Raw genomic sequence first — 16641 nt, forward strand, 5'->3', positions numbered from 1 at the left:
AAACATGGTCCATTCCTTTACATGTTTTTTCTTATCTACTTTGAATAGCATTGGTTTTGTCCAAAAGACGCATCTTTCTATGTGTCTGGCGCCTGCTGAGAAAGGACTAATTTTCCTGGAGGCCCTTCGACACTACAACTTGGGAGTCTGTGTTTTTCCACACATTTGCAGATTGACTGTAAAGCAGGAAAAAGTATTTACTCGGAAATGGTTCAGAATCTCCATCCTCATATTGTAGCACAAGTTTGGTTAGGGTGCAGAGGCTTGACCAGCTGAGTGCTAGTGCAAGCTAGCTCTCAAAGAAGATTCATGGCTAGCACAGTCTTAACAACAGAAGCTAGGGACCTGGTGGATCAGTCCCTTTTCAAAGTACAACACACACAGACCGAGATGAATTTAAAAAAACACAGTTCCTACTTTATGTCCATTAATGTCAGCTGGTCTGTAGCAGGTCTGGCTCAAACACTCTCTTTAGCTACCATCAGCAATGCTGCAGTGACAGCATTCCCCTATAAGGCTGCTTTCCTTGGTCCTCCTTTGCAGAGTCAGAGGAAAACCACTCATCCAGACATCTGGTGTACCAGGTTAGATTGATGTGTGTCGAAACTTCTCTCCTTCGAGCGAGGTAGTAGTAGCCTGCCTGCCTGATACACAAATTGGAATGACTTGTGGAAAACCTCCACTGAAAACATGGTTGCGGCGCTGAACTGTCTTCGTCCTCCCCCTCAGAGGGCTCCATCTAGCCAACTTTGATGCCTGAGAAGCAAGAGATAGACTCAATTTCATTTTTTCCCCCATCTTAGACATTCCCCAGCTCATTCCTTGCCAGCAGCTGAAGTTCAATTTTCAAAATTACTTGCAAGCTCTAACACTCTTTTCTCTTGCAGGGTGAAGAGACATCTTCTGCAACACTCATCCAGAAGGAAGGAAAAATGATGTTTTACATCACAAGGCCATAATATATGCTTTGTTCCCATCCACAATGTGAGAAAGCATTCCTCCTTTTGGTCAATTTCCACAGGGGTTCACTGATAAAAGGGTCTGGAAGGACTTGTTAATTCCTTTCCTTAAAAGTGCAAACCCCTGACTGCCAGCTTTGGAAATGCATTCAAAAACCTGATCCCATTGTTCACTTTGTCTGTGACTCACATCAGCTAGAGAAAAATAGCTGAAAATTAAAGTTTAAAGAAAAAGCCCACACTAAAATAATTTACCAAAAGTGCCAACACTTTTAGTATTGTATTTCAGTATCATATTTCAGTGTTCAATATTAGTCATTAGTTTGCATGCCAGAGCCTGGCTGGGGCTGAAGAGCGATGCATTTCAGCCCAAGTTACAGATGCGGTATCACCAGCTTTTCAATTCCCCCACCAGTTCCTAGGGGAGAGGACACAGGATTATAGAGTTATTACAGAGCAAAAGTAACCCCCCTGCAAATCTGAACACACAAAGTGGCGAGCCAGGCCTGAGCTCTGAAGAACTGGATTTCAGCTTCATTAAATGCAGGAGGAAGGTATGCAGAGAGATCAGAAGATACCCTCAGCCAAGATATATCAAGCAATTCTCCAGTGCGTGGAAGAATGCAGCCGATTACATGCTGGACTTCAGATCAGTGTAGTTTCTCAGATGTCTAGCACTGTACTCACAGACACCGCCCCCCCACCCCCCAAACTGATGCAAGGATAGTGTTTATCACCTGTAATCAGATTACAGAAGAGTTTCTAAGTGTATGCTGGACTTGTAAAAACAAGATTTCAGACTTGCACAATGAATAGACTCAGGTCTCAGGTACCCCTGAGAGCATGCTTCATTTGGATTCATAAGGTGGCACCTCCTTCAGGCAGTTTGCAATTTGTTTTAAACAACTTCCCTGTATATTTAGAACACATTCAAAATGTGTTGATTTCTCTGTACCTAGAATGACTGTATAACATGCTCTTTGGTAAAAATTGTGTGGCATTTCCTCGTGAGGAACTCCCAGTTAAAATAATTCAACACAATGTATAAACACTTACATATCAGGGCTATCAAGTCCCTGTACTGAGTCTGTACATCTATTAACCACCAGCGGCTTCCTGTACCAGCACAAATCTAGGATGTGGTATTGATTTATATTGCCACAGCTTTCCCAATATTCTATTTTTAAACAAAAGGTGCTACTACATTTAACAGCTGAGTTAGCCAAACATCTTCTGCCTTTCTCCTCTCTCCCCTCTCCCCACATAATTTGGTTTTCACCTGCAGTGTTCTGTGTGGCTTCAAACACAAAATTTTACTCCTAACATCACAAGGCCTGTATTAGTCACTTGCTAAAACAATACTTCATAAGTAATGAGTGTGCTGATTTTAGGAAAAAAACCAATGTGCTTTTAAATTTAAAGCAACTTATTTGTACTACCCTGTTCAGATGGATACTACCCATATCCATCTTTGTTCAGGTGACATTGGCTGGACAGGTCAGTTAGAGCAATGCCGGGGTCAGACAGGAAACAGGTAGAAATGCTCCCTCTTCCCAACTGCATTCCAGCCCATTTGCTACAGGAAGCCAACTAAGATTAGAGCAAGGAAGGACAGAGAAATTGATCTCTTCTTACCTATCTGATGGCTTGGTGACTTTGCTGGTACAGATTTCTGTAGACAGCAAGGAGGATGTGGGATGAAAAAGTGAAAGGGGAGTGCAGAGTGCATGAGCTCCTTCTCCAGAGAAGCAGAATGACAAGTGCTTCCCTTGGGGTGACACACACAAACTGCAGAATGCACAAGTCCCACAGGTTGTTCTTCACCTGTGTGCAGACCTCCTGCATGAGGCATTTTAACACTTAAGGACCGGTTAGGCCTTGTGCTGTATTTCTCGTGATCTGTCAAGGAGATCCCTCATTCAGTGCACCTTCAGCAATAAACCAAACCGCACATAACAACACATGATGAGGAGGAACACTGAGAACAAACCACACATGAGCCAATGAAGTTCTTTGACAAGAACGATACTGTATTATGAATGTAGGTGTGTGAATCATGAAGCAACAATGCTCCACTTCAACTTGAGTATTCAAAAAAAGACCTTCTCCAGAGGGCATTCAGAGCAGCAGCTAAACTAGGCCCTTGTTCCACTGGCTCCAACAAAGTTTCTCTTTCTTCCTTTCCCAAATGCTGCTGAAACAGAGGAAGACTAGACTGGGGAAACTGAAGTCAGCCTCTGTGATTACCCACCTTAGGCTTACTCTGGCATTTTCACATCTCAGTGCACAATTGCTTTATTGTTTTCCCTCCCTCTACAGACTGCACTGAAAACGTCGATCCAGCACAGCATTAGTGATTCCAGGGCAAAACAGGTACAAGCATAAGGTGTATCATGTCTATCCACCCTCCCCCCACATCTTTCAAAAAAAAAAAAAAAAAAAAAGCACCATAACCAGAACAAGATTGAAAATTTTTATTTGTACTTAGCACATACAGGAAAGATCAAAACAAATATTAAAAGATAGCATTTGTAAACAAATATATTTCACAAAAAGTTATACACTATCAAATTTGCTCTGAAAAAAAATTCATGGTTATAGCCGTTTATAAATGTGTATTTATCAAAATCATGTTAAAAACTACTTCATTTTTAAAATATCCCAAATGAAGATTCATCATTCCAACAACTTCAGAGAGACCACAGATGTAAGGCCTAATTAAGACAAATGCATGAGTTAAGATGGCACTATGATTTCCAGTTTAAAAAAAAAAAAAAAGATCGGCAAGTGATCAAAATACCAGCCAAGCCTATTTAAAGACCTAGGTTTGTAAAATATACATTCAACTTTGCAAACATCTAACTTTAAAAAAATAGAGCTATTTCACAGGATCATTCTCATCTTGTAGTGTACCAATTACACGCTGTGTTTTCAAATCCACTCAGAGAAAAGTTATCAATAGGTAGTTTTATGCGATTGTATAGTTCACTTCCATAATCACATTAAAAATAAGACAACAGCAGCACCCTTTTAGCAAGGATTAATTTTTAACATTCTCGCCTTTATAGCAGCAGGTATGGTTTTGGGGAATGCTATCAATATAATCAGTAAGTCAAAAAAAGGAATACACATACTCCATTAAGTTTATTACAGTGTTCTTTCCTCACACTCATTTTCAAAGTTAGGCAAGCACCTCTATTTTTGCTGCAGAACACAAAAATTAAAAACAAATGACACCCAAACCTATGACTACCTCAATAGGCTCCCTTTGTTGGTGGTTCATAAGCCATTTTGATTGCCAGTGTGAATTGTTTTTTCCTCCCTCCAATCTCCTATTTGCATGTCAACTAAAAACCAAAATTTCTCAAACTTCATCTATTAATTTGACTCAAAAGAAACAAGATAATAAAAATAACTAAGGCACAAATGGCTGATCTTCAACAGCAGGCAGAGGGTCAGAGATTTGAAAGCGTGGTAGAATGTAAATCCCCGGAAATATTTCTGGTCTCGGGACACTGAAAATTCTTACCAGCTTTCACAAAAGGTTTTTCAAGATTTTTTACAAAGACACGGAGAATACTTTTCCCAAGAATGTCCATGAACACTAAACAAGGATGGATGTACATACAAAGACACACGCTTTATGCACAATACACTTTGAACGTACTGCAGACAGACAAGGACCATGGAATGCAATGATCGTCTAAGATGGCAGGTGAAATGAAGATGGCTGTTTTTCAGAGAGTCGTCATGAGTTTATCTTGGTACACCATGCTTTGGACTCCTCCTAAATTCTTCTGGTTCTGTTCCTGGATATATCGTAAATTGCTGTCCTCTCCACTTGTGGGGGGTTTCCAATATGGCCTGTCATCATGATAGGGTGGCCTGTACCATTTGCACAGTTATTGGTTAGTGAGAGATGGAAGTAAACTTATGAGTGCTACACAGTAACATGAGTTCACCCAGCAAGTGCTAAGCATGCATACGGCCTGATGGGCAGCTATCAGGAAGGGAAGGAAATGGTGACAGACCTACAGGTCTGATGCAGGAGCCACTGAAGCAACCGGGAACCTTTTAGCTGATTTCAAAGGGGGTTGAATCAGAGCTCAGTCATTAAAAATCCTCTCTGATTTCAAGTGTTACAGACAAGTGTCATGCATCAATGCTTCTGAATCCCAGAGGGATGGTGGGGAGGGAGGAGGAGGCTACAGGAAAACTAAACGCATACAACAAACAAGTAAAATAAACCATGTCATGCAAAAAGTTGGGCTTATGTAAATATACCTTTAAGGTCTAAAAAATTAAGAAAGGCAATCCTATGAATGAAAATTGCTCATCTGTAAATATTGCCATTCCTTCAGCACTGATGCAGTTTATTACACTGAAGCAGCCTGTAAGTTACATAGTCTCTTTTGTTAAGATGCACACCTAGAATCTATAATTAGTAGGGGTATTTCTCTGTGACTATGTCGAGAAACTTGCAAAAGTACTAAGAGAAAAAATATTTTTTCATTATTTGTTCATTACTTATTGTTGCTTAGAGATAGTAACCTCAACCACTCCTACAGTGTATCCTGAATCATTGATGGGGGTGCTGGGTGTAGAATAAATGAATAAATAAATAAATATTTTGAACAGTATGTAGGAAACCACAATGTTTAAGATTCCCTTATTACCAAACTAAAGTTGCACCATTTTTTTTGTAATTTTTTTTATGTTAGCAGAAATACAGGCAGGTTTAGATTTTACACTTTTTTGGAGAGATTCTAAAGTTATATAAGGACAACTATTAAATGGAATGAATTTTCTCAGAAGACTGAACATTAAGTTAACTGTAAACAAGTAATGTTATTGAAAGGATTTTACTAAGAAGACTGAGACACAATTCCACACATTACTTCACAAACTATTCAACAAAAACCCCATATATAACATGTGTTGCACAGGTAGCTTCATTCCAGCCCTTGACCCATGCTCGACTTGCATGCCCAGCAGAAAGAATTTCATGCATCTGTGGTTTGATCTCAGGTTCATAGTTGGATGGATTAAGCTTTCTCAAATCAAGCTATCTAAGATGTTAAATGTCCAACTCTTCCACTTTGACTCCAAGTTAGAATAACTTGAGGCTTGCACTTTAATCACACATTTAAATGCTTATACCTGACTGGGACAAAAATTCTGAGCACCTTTTCTACCGAGCTTGCATGACTGAGCTTTTAAGTATGTTTTTTAGCTTTACAAGCCTAGCTATAAAAAAGCCATTGTTCATATTTCACTGACCTTAATCTTTGCCCAGGCAGCGGAGGGGCTGAAAGGGGAGGTTGTCTGCACAATTACAATACATTATTGTGCTTATTTCAATATCACTCTGCTCCAGGGTGAACTATTTGGCTTTAAAATGTTACAGACTAGTATCGTAAGTGAAGAAATCTTTAGAAAAATTTCAGAAAAACCTCAAACGATTTATAAAATCATTACACTCTCTCAGCAATCACTCTTTTGTAATGTGAAACTGTACATTTTAAATCACACACAATTAAATAGACAAGTAAATCCTAAAACCAGGAAGAATCTTGAACATGAAGCACAAAGTTAACTACCCAACTTAACATCTTCTGTTTCTAGCATAGTGCTTTTTACTGCTGTATGCTAGGAATTTTAAGATGACCGTGAGTATGTCTGCTTCTCTGCTTAGTAAGGATTTCTAATAACATATTTGCCTTTTTCCTCCATTCTCAGACTCCAGTTTGGACCAAATGGTCTTTTCATCCATTTTAAGCTCAGACTCATCTCCAGAGCCTGCCTACACTAAGAATGAAGTCTACCTATCCTGATGTAAGAATATAGAGATAAAAATGTAAGATGAATAGGAATGAAGATTACGGTATTGGTATTTTTCAGTCAAGACAGTAACTGTATAAAAAACTAAGTAACCTAAAAAGGTTACTTTTTATTAAGACAGAATAGCATCTGATTTTTATCTCAGGTACATGCACAGACACATGTCAACCAGCAGGTGTGTGTCTCCACTGTGCGTTCCACCAAGGTGGTTCTAACTCGGAGTGAATTTCTTCCAAAATTTCTTTTTGCTCAACTTCTCTCATGAATAGTTCCAAAATAAAAAAGTATGCAAGAAGATAGCACAATAGTACACACAGAAATATTTTTGTGAAGCAGTTCTTAAAAACTCAATGTTACAATTTCACTAACACTAATTATCTGTAAATTGCCCAATACATTGTTCCACGAACATGTTATTTTTCCATATAGATTTCTGCAAAAGATGAAAGAAGTGCTGCAATTCAAGAATCTGTTCACTCATAACTTTACCCTAAAATGAGTTTCTTCTTTTAGGAGATTAAATACTGATCAAATTGCAATTAGTTTTATTGACGCTACTGAGCATCTTCCCATCTAACGTACTCCCCACAGAAATACACTAAAGTTGTATTTCAGATTCTGAATTAAAAATCAACCTGAAAAAAATTTTAATCGAGAAGATCAGGACATTCCAAATCAAAATCTAAATAGAAGTTATTTAATACTGCCTCTACATCACATATTTCTAATTTCTGTTTGCTTTTCTTGGGCAGAAACTTGCCCAATACATCCACCAAAGCTTCAGGGCAACAGGTTAAGATAAAGAAAGAAGTAATCATCTTTTTCACAAAGTGAAGATTGCTTACCTTACATTCACAGGTGTATGTGGATGCCAGTGTGGCTGAGCAGGATGTATATTAGGATGATACTGTGGCTGCAATGAAAACATTGAACCCAGTTAATGAAATCTTATAAAAACTCCCTATTAACTTTTTATTTTCCTGGGGCCATGAGAAACATGCTCCCTGTGAGCCTTAGAAACCCCACTTTTTCAGACCTTCTCCCATGCCACTGAGCATTTACACGAGACCTCTTGGTGATGAGCTTGCTCGTTAGGACACACTCAGGGAAAATGCAAAGAAAATTGCTTTTCAGTTTGAGAGACAAGCTAGCACATCTAGTGCTTCTCATAGAAAGCACATCAAAAGAATGTCAACTTTCATCAAAGGTGGAGAGTGAGAAAGGTTACTATTATAATAGCAGTCTTCAGAAGGTCACCCATCTTTGGTGACAGCATTTCTCTCTCATATCCATGAGATCTTGAGGAGAAACACTGAAATATCACTAGTGAGGCTTTTAATAAAAACAACTGTTAAGACTAAGTTCTCATGCACACACTCAGTTGCTTTCTCAGTAGCACTGACTGCTAGTATCACGGTTAAGGTTTTTCTCTGAAGTGTATAAAGGAGCTTGTTTAAAAAAACAAACATTTGACCAGGAATGAACTCCTTAAGTGTTGTGATGGGGGAGATAATTGCAACTTTGAACTTGTCATGGATCATCCAATGTGAGAAGCTGCTCTAGACAAAAGGTTGCTCACAGAGCAGTCTCCTGGGCTCCATCATATTCACAGTCCCAAAGGCTTTAAGAAGGGAAGGGGGAAGGGGAGGGAAGGGGGAGGGAAGGGGGGGGGGGGAAGGGGAGGGGAAGGGGAAGGGAGAGAGGGTGGCAAATGGAGTGTATTCAGCTTGCAGTGCATTCAAGAACACAGGCGAAGAAAGATAGGAGTTCCTCCACTTTCTCCTTAACTCCCAATGTGACACTTTTTATTTCTGAACCACCTCAAGAGACTCTCACCCCAGAGTAAGGGAAGGGGAACAAAACAGCTGTACTAAGTATAGAGAACAAAAATATTTACCACTAAATAAGAAAATTACAATATTCTCTTCAACAATTGTTATGCTCTTACCTGGTAGTTATGGACTTCAGGAGTATTTTTAGCGCTAAGGGAGAAAAAAATTAGCTTTCATGTAATCAATACATTTATGTCACAATTTCCTATAATTCAGGGTTCTACCCTTCAGGGAAGTATTACAGTGAAGTAAAATTCATATTCTTAAGGACATCGGTATTTTATTCAAGATAGACACCACAGCAACTACAGTGCAAAAAAGAGGGGTGCAAAATTTTTTTCCTCATTTTACATTTATGAAACAGGAACAAATAATGCTAGATAAGATAGCATAATAGCAATAAGCAGAAAGGAAATATGTTTTACTTTAGTCTTATCTCAAACACAAAAAGAAAAAAAAATTTAAATGGGAGCACTTAAAAGTCTCAAAGCCAGTCCCCAAGAAGAATCTGGTGCTGCATAATGAGAGATCCCAAAGCAATTCATCCCACACCACAGAATTTGTTTTGACAAATCCTAATACAGAAAGGGTCTTCAGAATCTTTTTTGCCTGACAACAGCAGTTGAGAGATAGAGAGAACTTGAGCAGTCACTTACCACAGTTGTGCTGCTTTCACAGGATTGTTTGCTTAAAAAGAAACAAACGAAAAACCTTAAGACAGGCAAAAAACCTTAAGACATGAAGTATCAGCTATCGTGACTGGGATGTTACACTACAGCTTAAGTGAATCCTCATACAGACGTATGTGCACAAATGCGTCAGAATCACAAGTGCAACCCTCTGCTACCCAGCATTCCTGTGTGAGTACATGAAGTTTGAGGCAGACACAAACCTCTCTCTGTTTCTGCAAGAGTCAAAGCCCAAAGATGACAGCAGACAAGAGTATTCTTCCCAAATGTCACAAAAGAAGGACTTCTGGCAGAGCAAGTTCTGCACAACCAGAACACTACTTTTCTCACCTTGGTGTAGCTACCATGTCAATACCATTGAGTCCCTTGAAAATCAGAAGCTACCCCTCACAGAAATTTTGCATCTTACACAAACCAGAGTATTCCTGAAGCTGGTAATGTCCTGTGTCTTATTACAGTGAATGACAGTCACCAAAAAAAGCTGATCAGTTGGGAATATGGGAAGGCACTGAGCAATCGTGAGCAACAAGGTCTTGGCTTGTGCTTTGGACAGGCTGGAAAGAACAGTGAAGAAGGCAGTGGAGTAACTGGGATGTACAATTTCTTTTTCCTGAGAGACAGTGTATTTTTCAAGAGCATTGAAAAACTGCTGAGTGATACAGCTGAAAATCCAAGTCTCCGCTGAACACAGGAAGTGGATGACAAACTTAATGAGACACTGTAGCAGTCTCAAAGAGACTGAGCTAGGACAGAATCCAACGCCTGTGAGCTGCAACTAGATACAGGTCTTAATGGCTAAGAGATGCATGAAAGACAATAATCTAAGGGGACTTTTTGCATTAACTTAACAAACATGCTGTTGAGCTTTTTGAAGGGAGAACATCTGGGTATGACAGCAATTCTGCCTGGCTGCTATGCACAGAGAACTAAACTGAGCATAAGCCACACTTTCTCTCTTCTCCCATCTCACAGACATAAGTACGAAAGCACTGAGGCAAGGTATCACCTGCAGGTCTGACAGATCCTGTTATTGTAAAAATAAAATTAAAACAATCCAGTCTTCAATTTAGGAAATCATCCACACTTACCATATACAATTGACTCTCATGTATCATGTAACAGCATTTCACAAATTTAATAAATTTGCATTTCTGTAAAAAACTGACATGTAGTAAGGAAGGGGGGGGTTACACACTCTAGAAGGCATGCATGCTTGCTACCCTTTTTTCCCCATTGTACATCAAAAATAAAAGTCCCCCCATAATACCACAAGGACTTTTCATGGAACTGAGGTTCATATTCTAGGAATACAAAGGAGTGCAAAGAGATTCTACAGGAATGTCATCTCACCCTGCTTTATACAGCAACTACACCTCCAGCCTCAAGTAATACAGAATTTAAAGGGGGTTGTCTTGCAGTGCTCCTTCCTAGGTTTTTCTACAAGGAATAAAAATCTCGGCTTAAGTTTTCAAGGACAAATGACAAAACCACCAGGGAAATCAATTCCTTGTCATCCCATTCAAATCCAGCACATTTCAATTCCCAGAGAAAGCTAGTTAAGGTCAGACTCTGGATAGGTGAGTAACATGCCATTACAGTCAGGAAAGCAGCAACAACTGCACAGCAAGACTGCTCAATAACCCTAAGTCTGGCTAGATAAGCAAGTCAGTGAGGCTTTTGGACACTGCTCCACTCTACGTGACAAAGGCACTTCAAAGAAAATGTTACATGGTTTCCCTCATTGAGTTTGATAAAACTTTTCTTCCCTCCTCAATGAAGCAACAAAAGAAACCATAGTACCTCCTTCTCCATAGATGGGGGATGGAAGAATTAAGTATAGACAGAGATTAAAAACAGTAGATACAAACAATGGACTCTGACTTCAGAGAAAAAAACCCATGTACATTCGATTTTTTTAGGTAGTCTGACATGTTTTGGTTTTTACACTGTGGTACAGATTTTATGGTTGTAATATGACATTTATATGGGTTAACAGGACACCTGCATGACTGGTTAAGTGAACACAAGTACAAACACTTACCTTTAAAAGTTGAATGCCTTCGAGAAGGATATCGCTTGCTGGGCCTTCTTTCAAATGTACTAGTTCTGCGTAATCTTGTCCCATGTGTTGCTTGATACTCTGTCCGCCCACTTAAAATACAGAAATAAACAAAGTTAACTATTGCCTTTTGCTGGATGCTGTACCTGCTCCTTTGTATAAACACAAACATATTGCTGTTACTTTGCTAAATACCTGAATCTGAAGCGTGATCCCAGCCTTATGAAGTCGGATCTACTAGATTTACTATTTGCTGGGGCTCGCAATCTGAAGAAAGCATGGTGTTCCACCGCACACTTCCACAAATGTTTGCACGTTTTGGCACTGTCTAACCGGAAAACAAATGTGTGCTCTTGCTCTCTGCCCTAAATGCAGAAACAAAAGCTCTGGAAGTTGGCATGCATGGTATTAGTTACTGTCCTTGGTAGGAGAAATACAGCCTGGGCCAACAGTGTGATGAGCCTCCCTTGCGTTTTTACCAGCCTGAGCACACACCACACTTTGTTGGATCAGGCCCAAGTAAGGGAAGAAAGTTACCTGTTCATCATCTTCTACAACCACAAGTGTTAGTTTGCTCTTTTTAAAGTCCATTTTTGTGATTTTAGGCCTAAACACAAGAAGCGAAAAGAAAATTAATGGAAAAACGGCATTTTGTAATCTAGGACCGTTCCCCAAAACACATGAGGGATTTGCAATCCTGGAACACTTCAGGAATTGTAATAAAAGTATGATTTCCTGGAAATGTGACTATTTTTCAACAAATATTTCATATTTGAGAGTGGTACTTCTAACCAGACCAATTTACCTTCAGATTTAACCTTGGTATTTTAACCTTGTAGATTTGATCTACATTTAAAAATATAGTCAGGATCCCATTATGTAAAGGAGAAAGATTTCTGCATTTTAACAGAAAGGAATATAACACAAAAACAGATTACCAAAAGAATAAGCCTATTTTGTTGGCTCCTTCAAAGATCAATATGCCTGTTGGTGTCAGTCCAAGAGCATATTCACAACCATCTCTTCCCTGCAAGCAAGCACAGAATCAATAATCAATATGCCATTAGTAGTGTAAATCTTACTACAGTAGTATGTCAAAATCCATAGCTTTTAAACTAAATGATAGGGTTTGCATATTTTTTAACATTACAGAGGAAAATGCATCTGTATGGGGTGCAAACTGGCAGGTTTTGGCAATGGGAGGCTGCAGGGTGCCCTGGGTGGAAGGAGATCTTGTGCTGCCCCCGATGGCTCTGATGCCTGTGGAAACAGCCCTGCGCCACCACTGCAGCCAGGGGAGCCCACACTTCGGCTCACCTGTGTTTAAGAGCAAGAAGTAGCTGCTGGGGGAAGGAGACACAAAAGGAAAAAATTGAGGGACATGGAAAAAGTCATGTGGAAAGGAACACTGTGGGGGACATAGCTGGAGATGCACTCTTGGGAGGAGCCCTGTGGGAAGGAGGTACTTCTGAGGGACTATGGCTCACCGGGCAACCCACACCACAACAAGGACACCCCTGAGGGACTGACCCACATGAGGGCAGGGACCCCGCAGTAATAAAATAAAGTATCACATGGATCTTACCTTAACTACATGCATATCTACACCATACATTTCTAGCCATTTGGCTTTGTTCAAGTAGCACAATTCAGCCTGAGCTGGGCTCTTTCCCCTAAGAACATAAATTTTTATTTATACTTTATGGTATGAAATTTTTATCCATTTTAAATGTTTTAAAACTCATTCCTCTAACCCTTTTCTTTGGGCCCTCAATCTTAATTACACTAAATGGTATTTCAAGCCTGGCTTATGCTTTTACCCTTTTCCCTCCAAAGGAAAATAAGAGGGATAAAAATTGAAAAAGGTCTAAAATTGCCAATAAGGATGAAAGTTCAGGTAAGACAGTATTACTGAAATGTACAATATTTATTAAGAAAAGACAGGAAAAAGAGTTTGCTACTACCCTGAACGCAAAACTTTATGTGTGCATGTGGGAAAGAAGGAGAGGAAGAGAGAGAAAGAGAATTATTTCCAACATAAACAGGAAAAAGATCTGACTGCTTAAACTGTTATGAGATAAAAAGAAAAACAAATTAAAAAAACCTCCACCAAACAAACTCACCCCATCAACCTTCCCTAAATTACCGCTTGCCATTTCTAGGGAAGGGGAGGGCTTAAAGTCTATTCACAATACTTCTCAACTGACAAACATAATCACCGTTTCATGTCTGTTGAAGGGGTTCTTGCAGACATATTTGACTTTGGAAGAGAAGAAAACCTCCTGTTGCTAGAGACACCACTCCCACACAGGTATCCTACCTGCACTCCTTCCATTTCTGAAAAATGTCAAATTCCATTGCTTCACTCTGGTTTGGTGCAAACCTGAATTCAGACACCAGTTCTGGTGTGTGCTCTGGGTGCTCACACTCTCCCAGCTCCGCTGCAATCAATCAATTGAAAAGTTAAAAACATAAAGATCATGGGATGACCAGAAACATTTAATTCCATAATCTCCACAAAGACAGCTTGTCTAAATGATAGTTTGTAAGTTTCTAAGTATGCTTAGAAGAACTAAGAAACTAAGAAAGAATGCATTTGTGCCAATGTTGTAAGTTAACTTCCCGCCCTCCCCCCCCCCAAACTCAAACCAGATTTTACAGCAGAAGTCAGACAAACGCGTTTGCAGGAGCAGTGTACGGTTACGGTACAGAATTCTGACATTCAAGAATGTTAGAACTAAACCAGCTTAACTAAAGCCATTTCTCTGGATTTTAAAGTACTTAAAGGAAATAAAGTTTCTACTAAAAACAAAAATCAATGCACTTCTTTTTCAGATGAGATTACTTTGAAACTTCCTCTCACTGCAATGAAGTCATACTTTTCATTCCAGAACACTTCTCATTCTATTGCATGCTTTGTTACATTACTGTTCATGTCAAAACATGAAAATAATACCTAGTCTCAAGAAACCAGGGACAAAGTTGTGTTTTTTTTTTTAAAAACCACAGCTGTGATGTCATATTCAGATTAAGTAATTTCTAAAGAAAGAAATGCTGAAGTATTAACATAATTGAGGTGTCACTTTCTACTTATTTGCTTAGGGTTTGGTATCTTCTTTTCTAGGAGCAGAACACTTGCAAACTCTACTGAGCTCAGTAGCAGATACAAGCGCTGAGTGACTGATGCCCTTAACTGTGTCGTGCCTGCGTCATGCTTTGCTCCTGGAACCTCTCACCTATACAAAGAAGCTGCAATGTCACTGCCTTGGCACTGTGAGACAAACACCAGTGGCATATACATCATTCAGCAATACCATGTCACCTGACATATGATTCCAAACTAGGCCTTTGTCAGTCGGTGTTTCTTGACTACTACTACTAATACTACTACTATCAAAAAAAAAAAAAAAGGGCCCAGAGGGAAATTAAATCTCTTGAAAGAAACAGTTTTTTTGCTTCAGGGCAGTTTTACATAACAGCTGCAAAAATGTAATTGACTTTCAGTCTTCAAAAATACCTAGCAGGATACATTAGAACATAGGAAGTTACATTCAAAATGCAATCTGTTGATACTAGGTGGTATTGAGCACTTGAGCTTCACTCAAACATTTAGCATTCCTGAGGACATTAAACAGACTGAGTTCACTGATCTTCATTTCTCACTACTGCCTCAAACACATTTTTTATCTTCAACAGTAATCTTCCATGGTGAGTTACAGTATCCTTATCTATGTCTTTTTCTTTATCAGAGATATCTCAGCTCTGCTGCTCTTTCATCTAAATTGGAAGCCTATTTAACACAGCTGTTGCTAAGAATTACTGGCAGTCCAGTTTCCAGCATATAAGAGGGAGCCACAACAAACTGTGTCCACACTAACAAGGAGGACTTCAGGGAAAAAAAGTAAGAAACCAAGTTTGATGTGTTGACAACCATCTAGGAAAAACATGGGAGATTTCTCTACTAGCTAACTGAGAGAGAAGGCGAGGAATGAAGGCTGGCTGTGCCATAAAGAGGATGTGTAATGGTAAGAATCATGAACAAGTAGGACAAAAGAAACACGGAGAATGTAGGGCAGAAGTTCTAGGTACAATATCACCCTTGTTTCTCAATAGCTGCACTCACTGTTTATTCACTTTCAGGCAAACAAACAACATCATCATTTTGATCTCTAAGAAATAGATCTTGAGAGAAGAGCCAGTAAGAGTCTCACCAGCTCCCCACCCAGGGCAGAAGGGCAGCAGCAGAAGGGGGAAGCACAGACTCCATACAAGGATGCTCTCACTAGTGTCTTTCCTGGTGGAATCACGTTTCCTGAATGGCTCATCAGCACTAATATTTTTCAGCAGAGGACCCATCTCTTCATTTGCAGTTTTTATGACAAAGTATCATGCTTTGGCATGCCCTCCTCTGGCCTTTTTTTTGGGGGGGGAGGGGGGGGCAAGGGGAGGTGTTACATAACATGTTTATATACATTATTCCTGTTCTTTAGTAAATAACTGCATAAACGGGGAAATTTTCTAAAGGAAGTTTCCTATAAAGTTTTTGAAAACTGCAAAAACATGTTTATCTGTAAACATATTGTTGATTCTTTTAGACAGAAGGGAAAAAAAATGTTTGCACTATCCCATGAAAATGTCTTATGATTAGAACCAAAAACTGGAGATCTGAGAAACAGTTTTCCTGTTGAGTTTAATTAGTAGTTTCAAAAGTATACCTGGTTAAATACAAAAGCCTCGCAAGACTAATAAGGTAGGTTAAAAACTTATTCTAACAGTGACGATTCAAGTTTCATTACAACCTTTCTGCAGATAATCCCTAAGTGAAACATACGATTATGTATCTGATTCACAAGTTACCCTATACTGCAAATCGATGTTATCTGCTACAGAAGTTCCTTCATGGGACTGGCAACAAACCAACAATTTATGTTTGAAAGATGATTCACACAAAACACCAGCTTGGAAACTGTTGTTTGAAACAAAGAAAGAATTACTGTAAAAGAACAACTTCCTTGGTAAAGAAAAGGTATGAAGTTTAAAGCTGTCTTGTGAAGAGAAAAGGCTTTTCTTTCAGAGGGCTTGGAGTACCAATTCCTAAATAGCCATTTATAACTTTTACTTTGCTCTTAGGAAAGCCACACTAAGGAGCAAGACTGGATTTTACAGAGTAAATGAAACCTGCTGAGAAGGGAATAATCATTTGACATTTCTTTAAACTCTTCTGCTTAATTAAGTTTCCAGTGTCAATAAAATGTAACAAA

General features: G+C 39.2%; 1 protein-coding gene across 4 annotated transcripts in view; it reads right to left on the bottom strand.

Annotated features, from left to right (window-relative positions):
- Positions 1-16641, bottom strand: part of EPB41L4B (erythrocyte membrane protein band 4.1 like 4B) — a 180444-nt gene that overhangs the window by 86190 nt on the left and 77613 nt on the right. For 3 of the 4 annotated variants that reach the window (XM_074875473.1, XM_074875463.1, XM_074875481.1), the window contains exons 7-15: positions 13701-13821; positions 12966-13053; positions 12319-12407; positions 11918-11987; positions 11576-11745; positions 11363-11472; positions 9289-9319; positions 8749-8782; positions 7646-7713 (exon numbers count right to left, since the gene is read on the bottom strand). In XM_074875473.1, coding sequence (XP_074731574.1) covers positions 7646-7713; positions 8749-8782; positions 9289-9319; positions 11363-11472; positions 11576-11745; positions 11918-11987; positions 12319-12407; positions 12966-13053; positions 13701-13821 — 781 coding nt within the window. Of the gene's footprint in view, positions 1-3418; positions 4845-7645; positions 7714-8748; positions 8783-9288; positions 9320-11362; positions 11473-11575; positions 11746-11917; positions 11988-12318; positions 12408-12965; positions 13054-13700; positions 13822-16641 lie in introns of those variants that run through there. The other variant, XM_074875490.1, reaches the window with a different exon arrangement.

This window comes from Strix uralensis, chromosome 1 (genome assembly GCF_047716275.1).
Source record: "Strix uralensis isolate ZFMK-TIS-50842 chromosome 1, bStrUra1, whole genome shotgun sequence".
NCBI classification, from domain to species: domain Eukaryota; kingdom Metazoa; phylum Chordata; class Aves; order Strigiformes; family Strigidae; genus Strix; species Strix uralensis.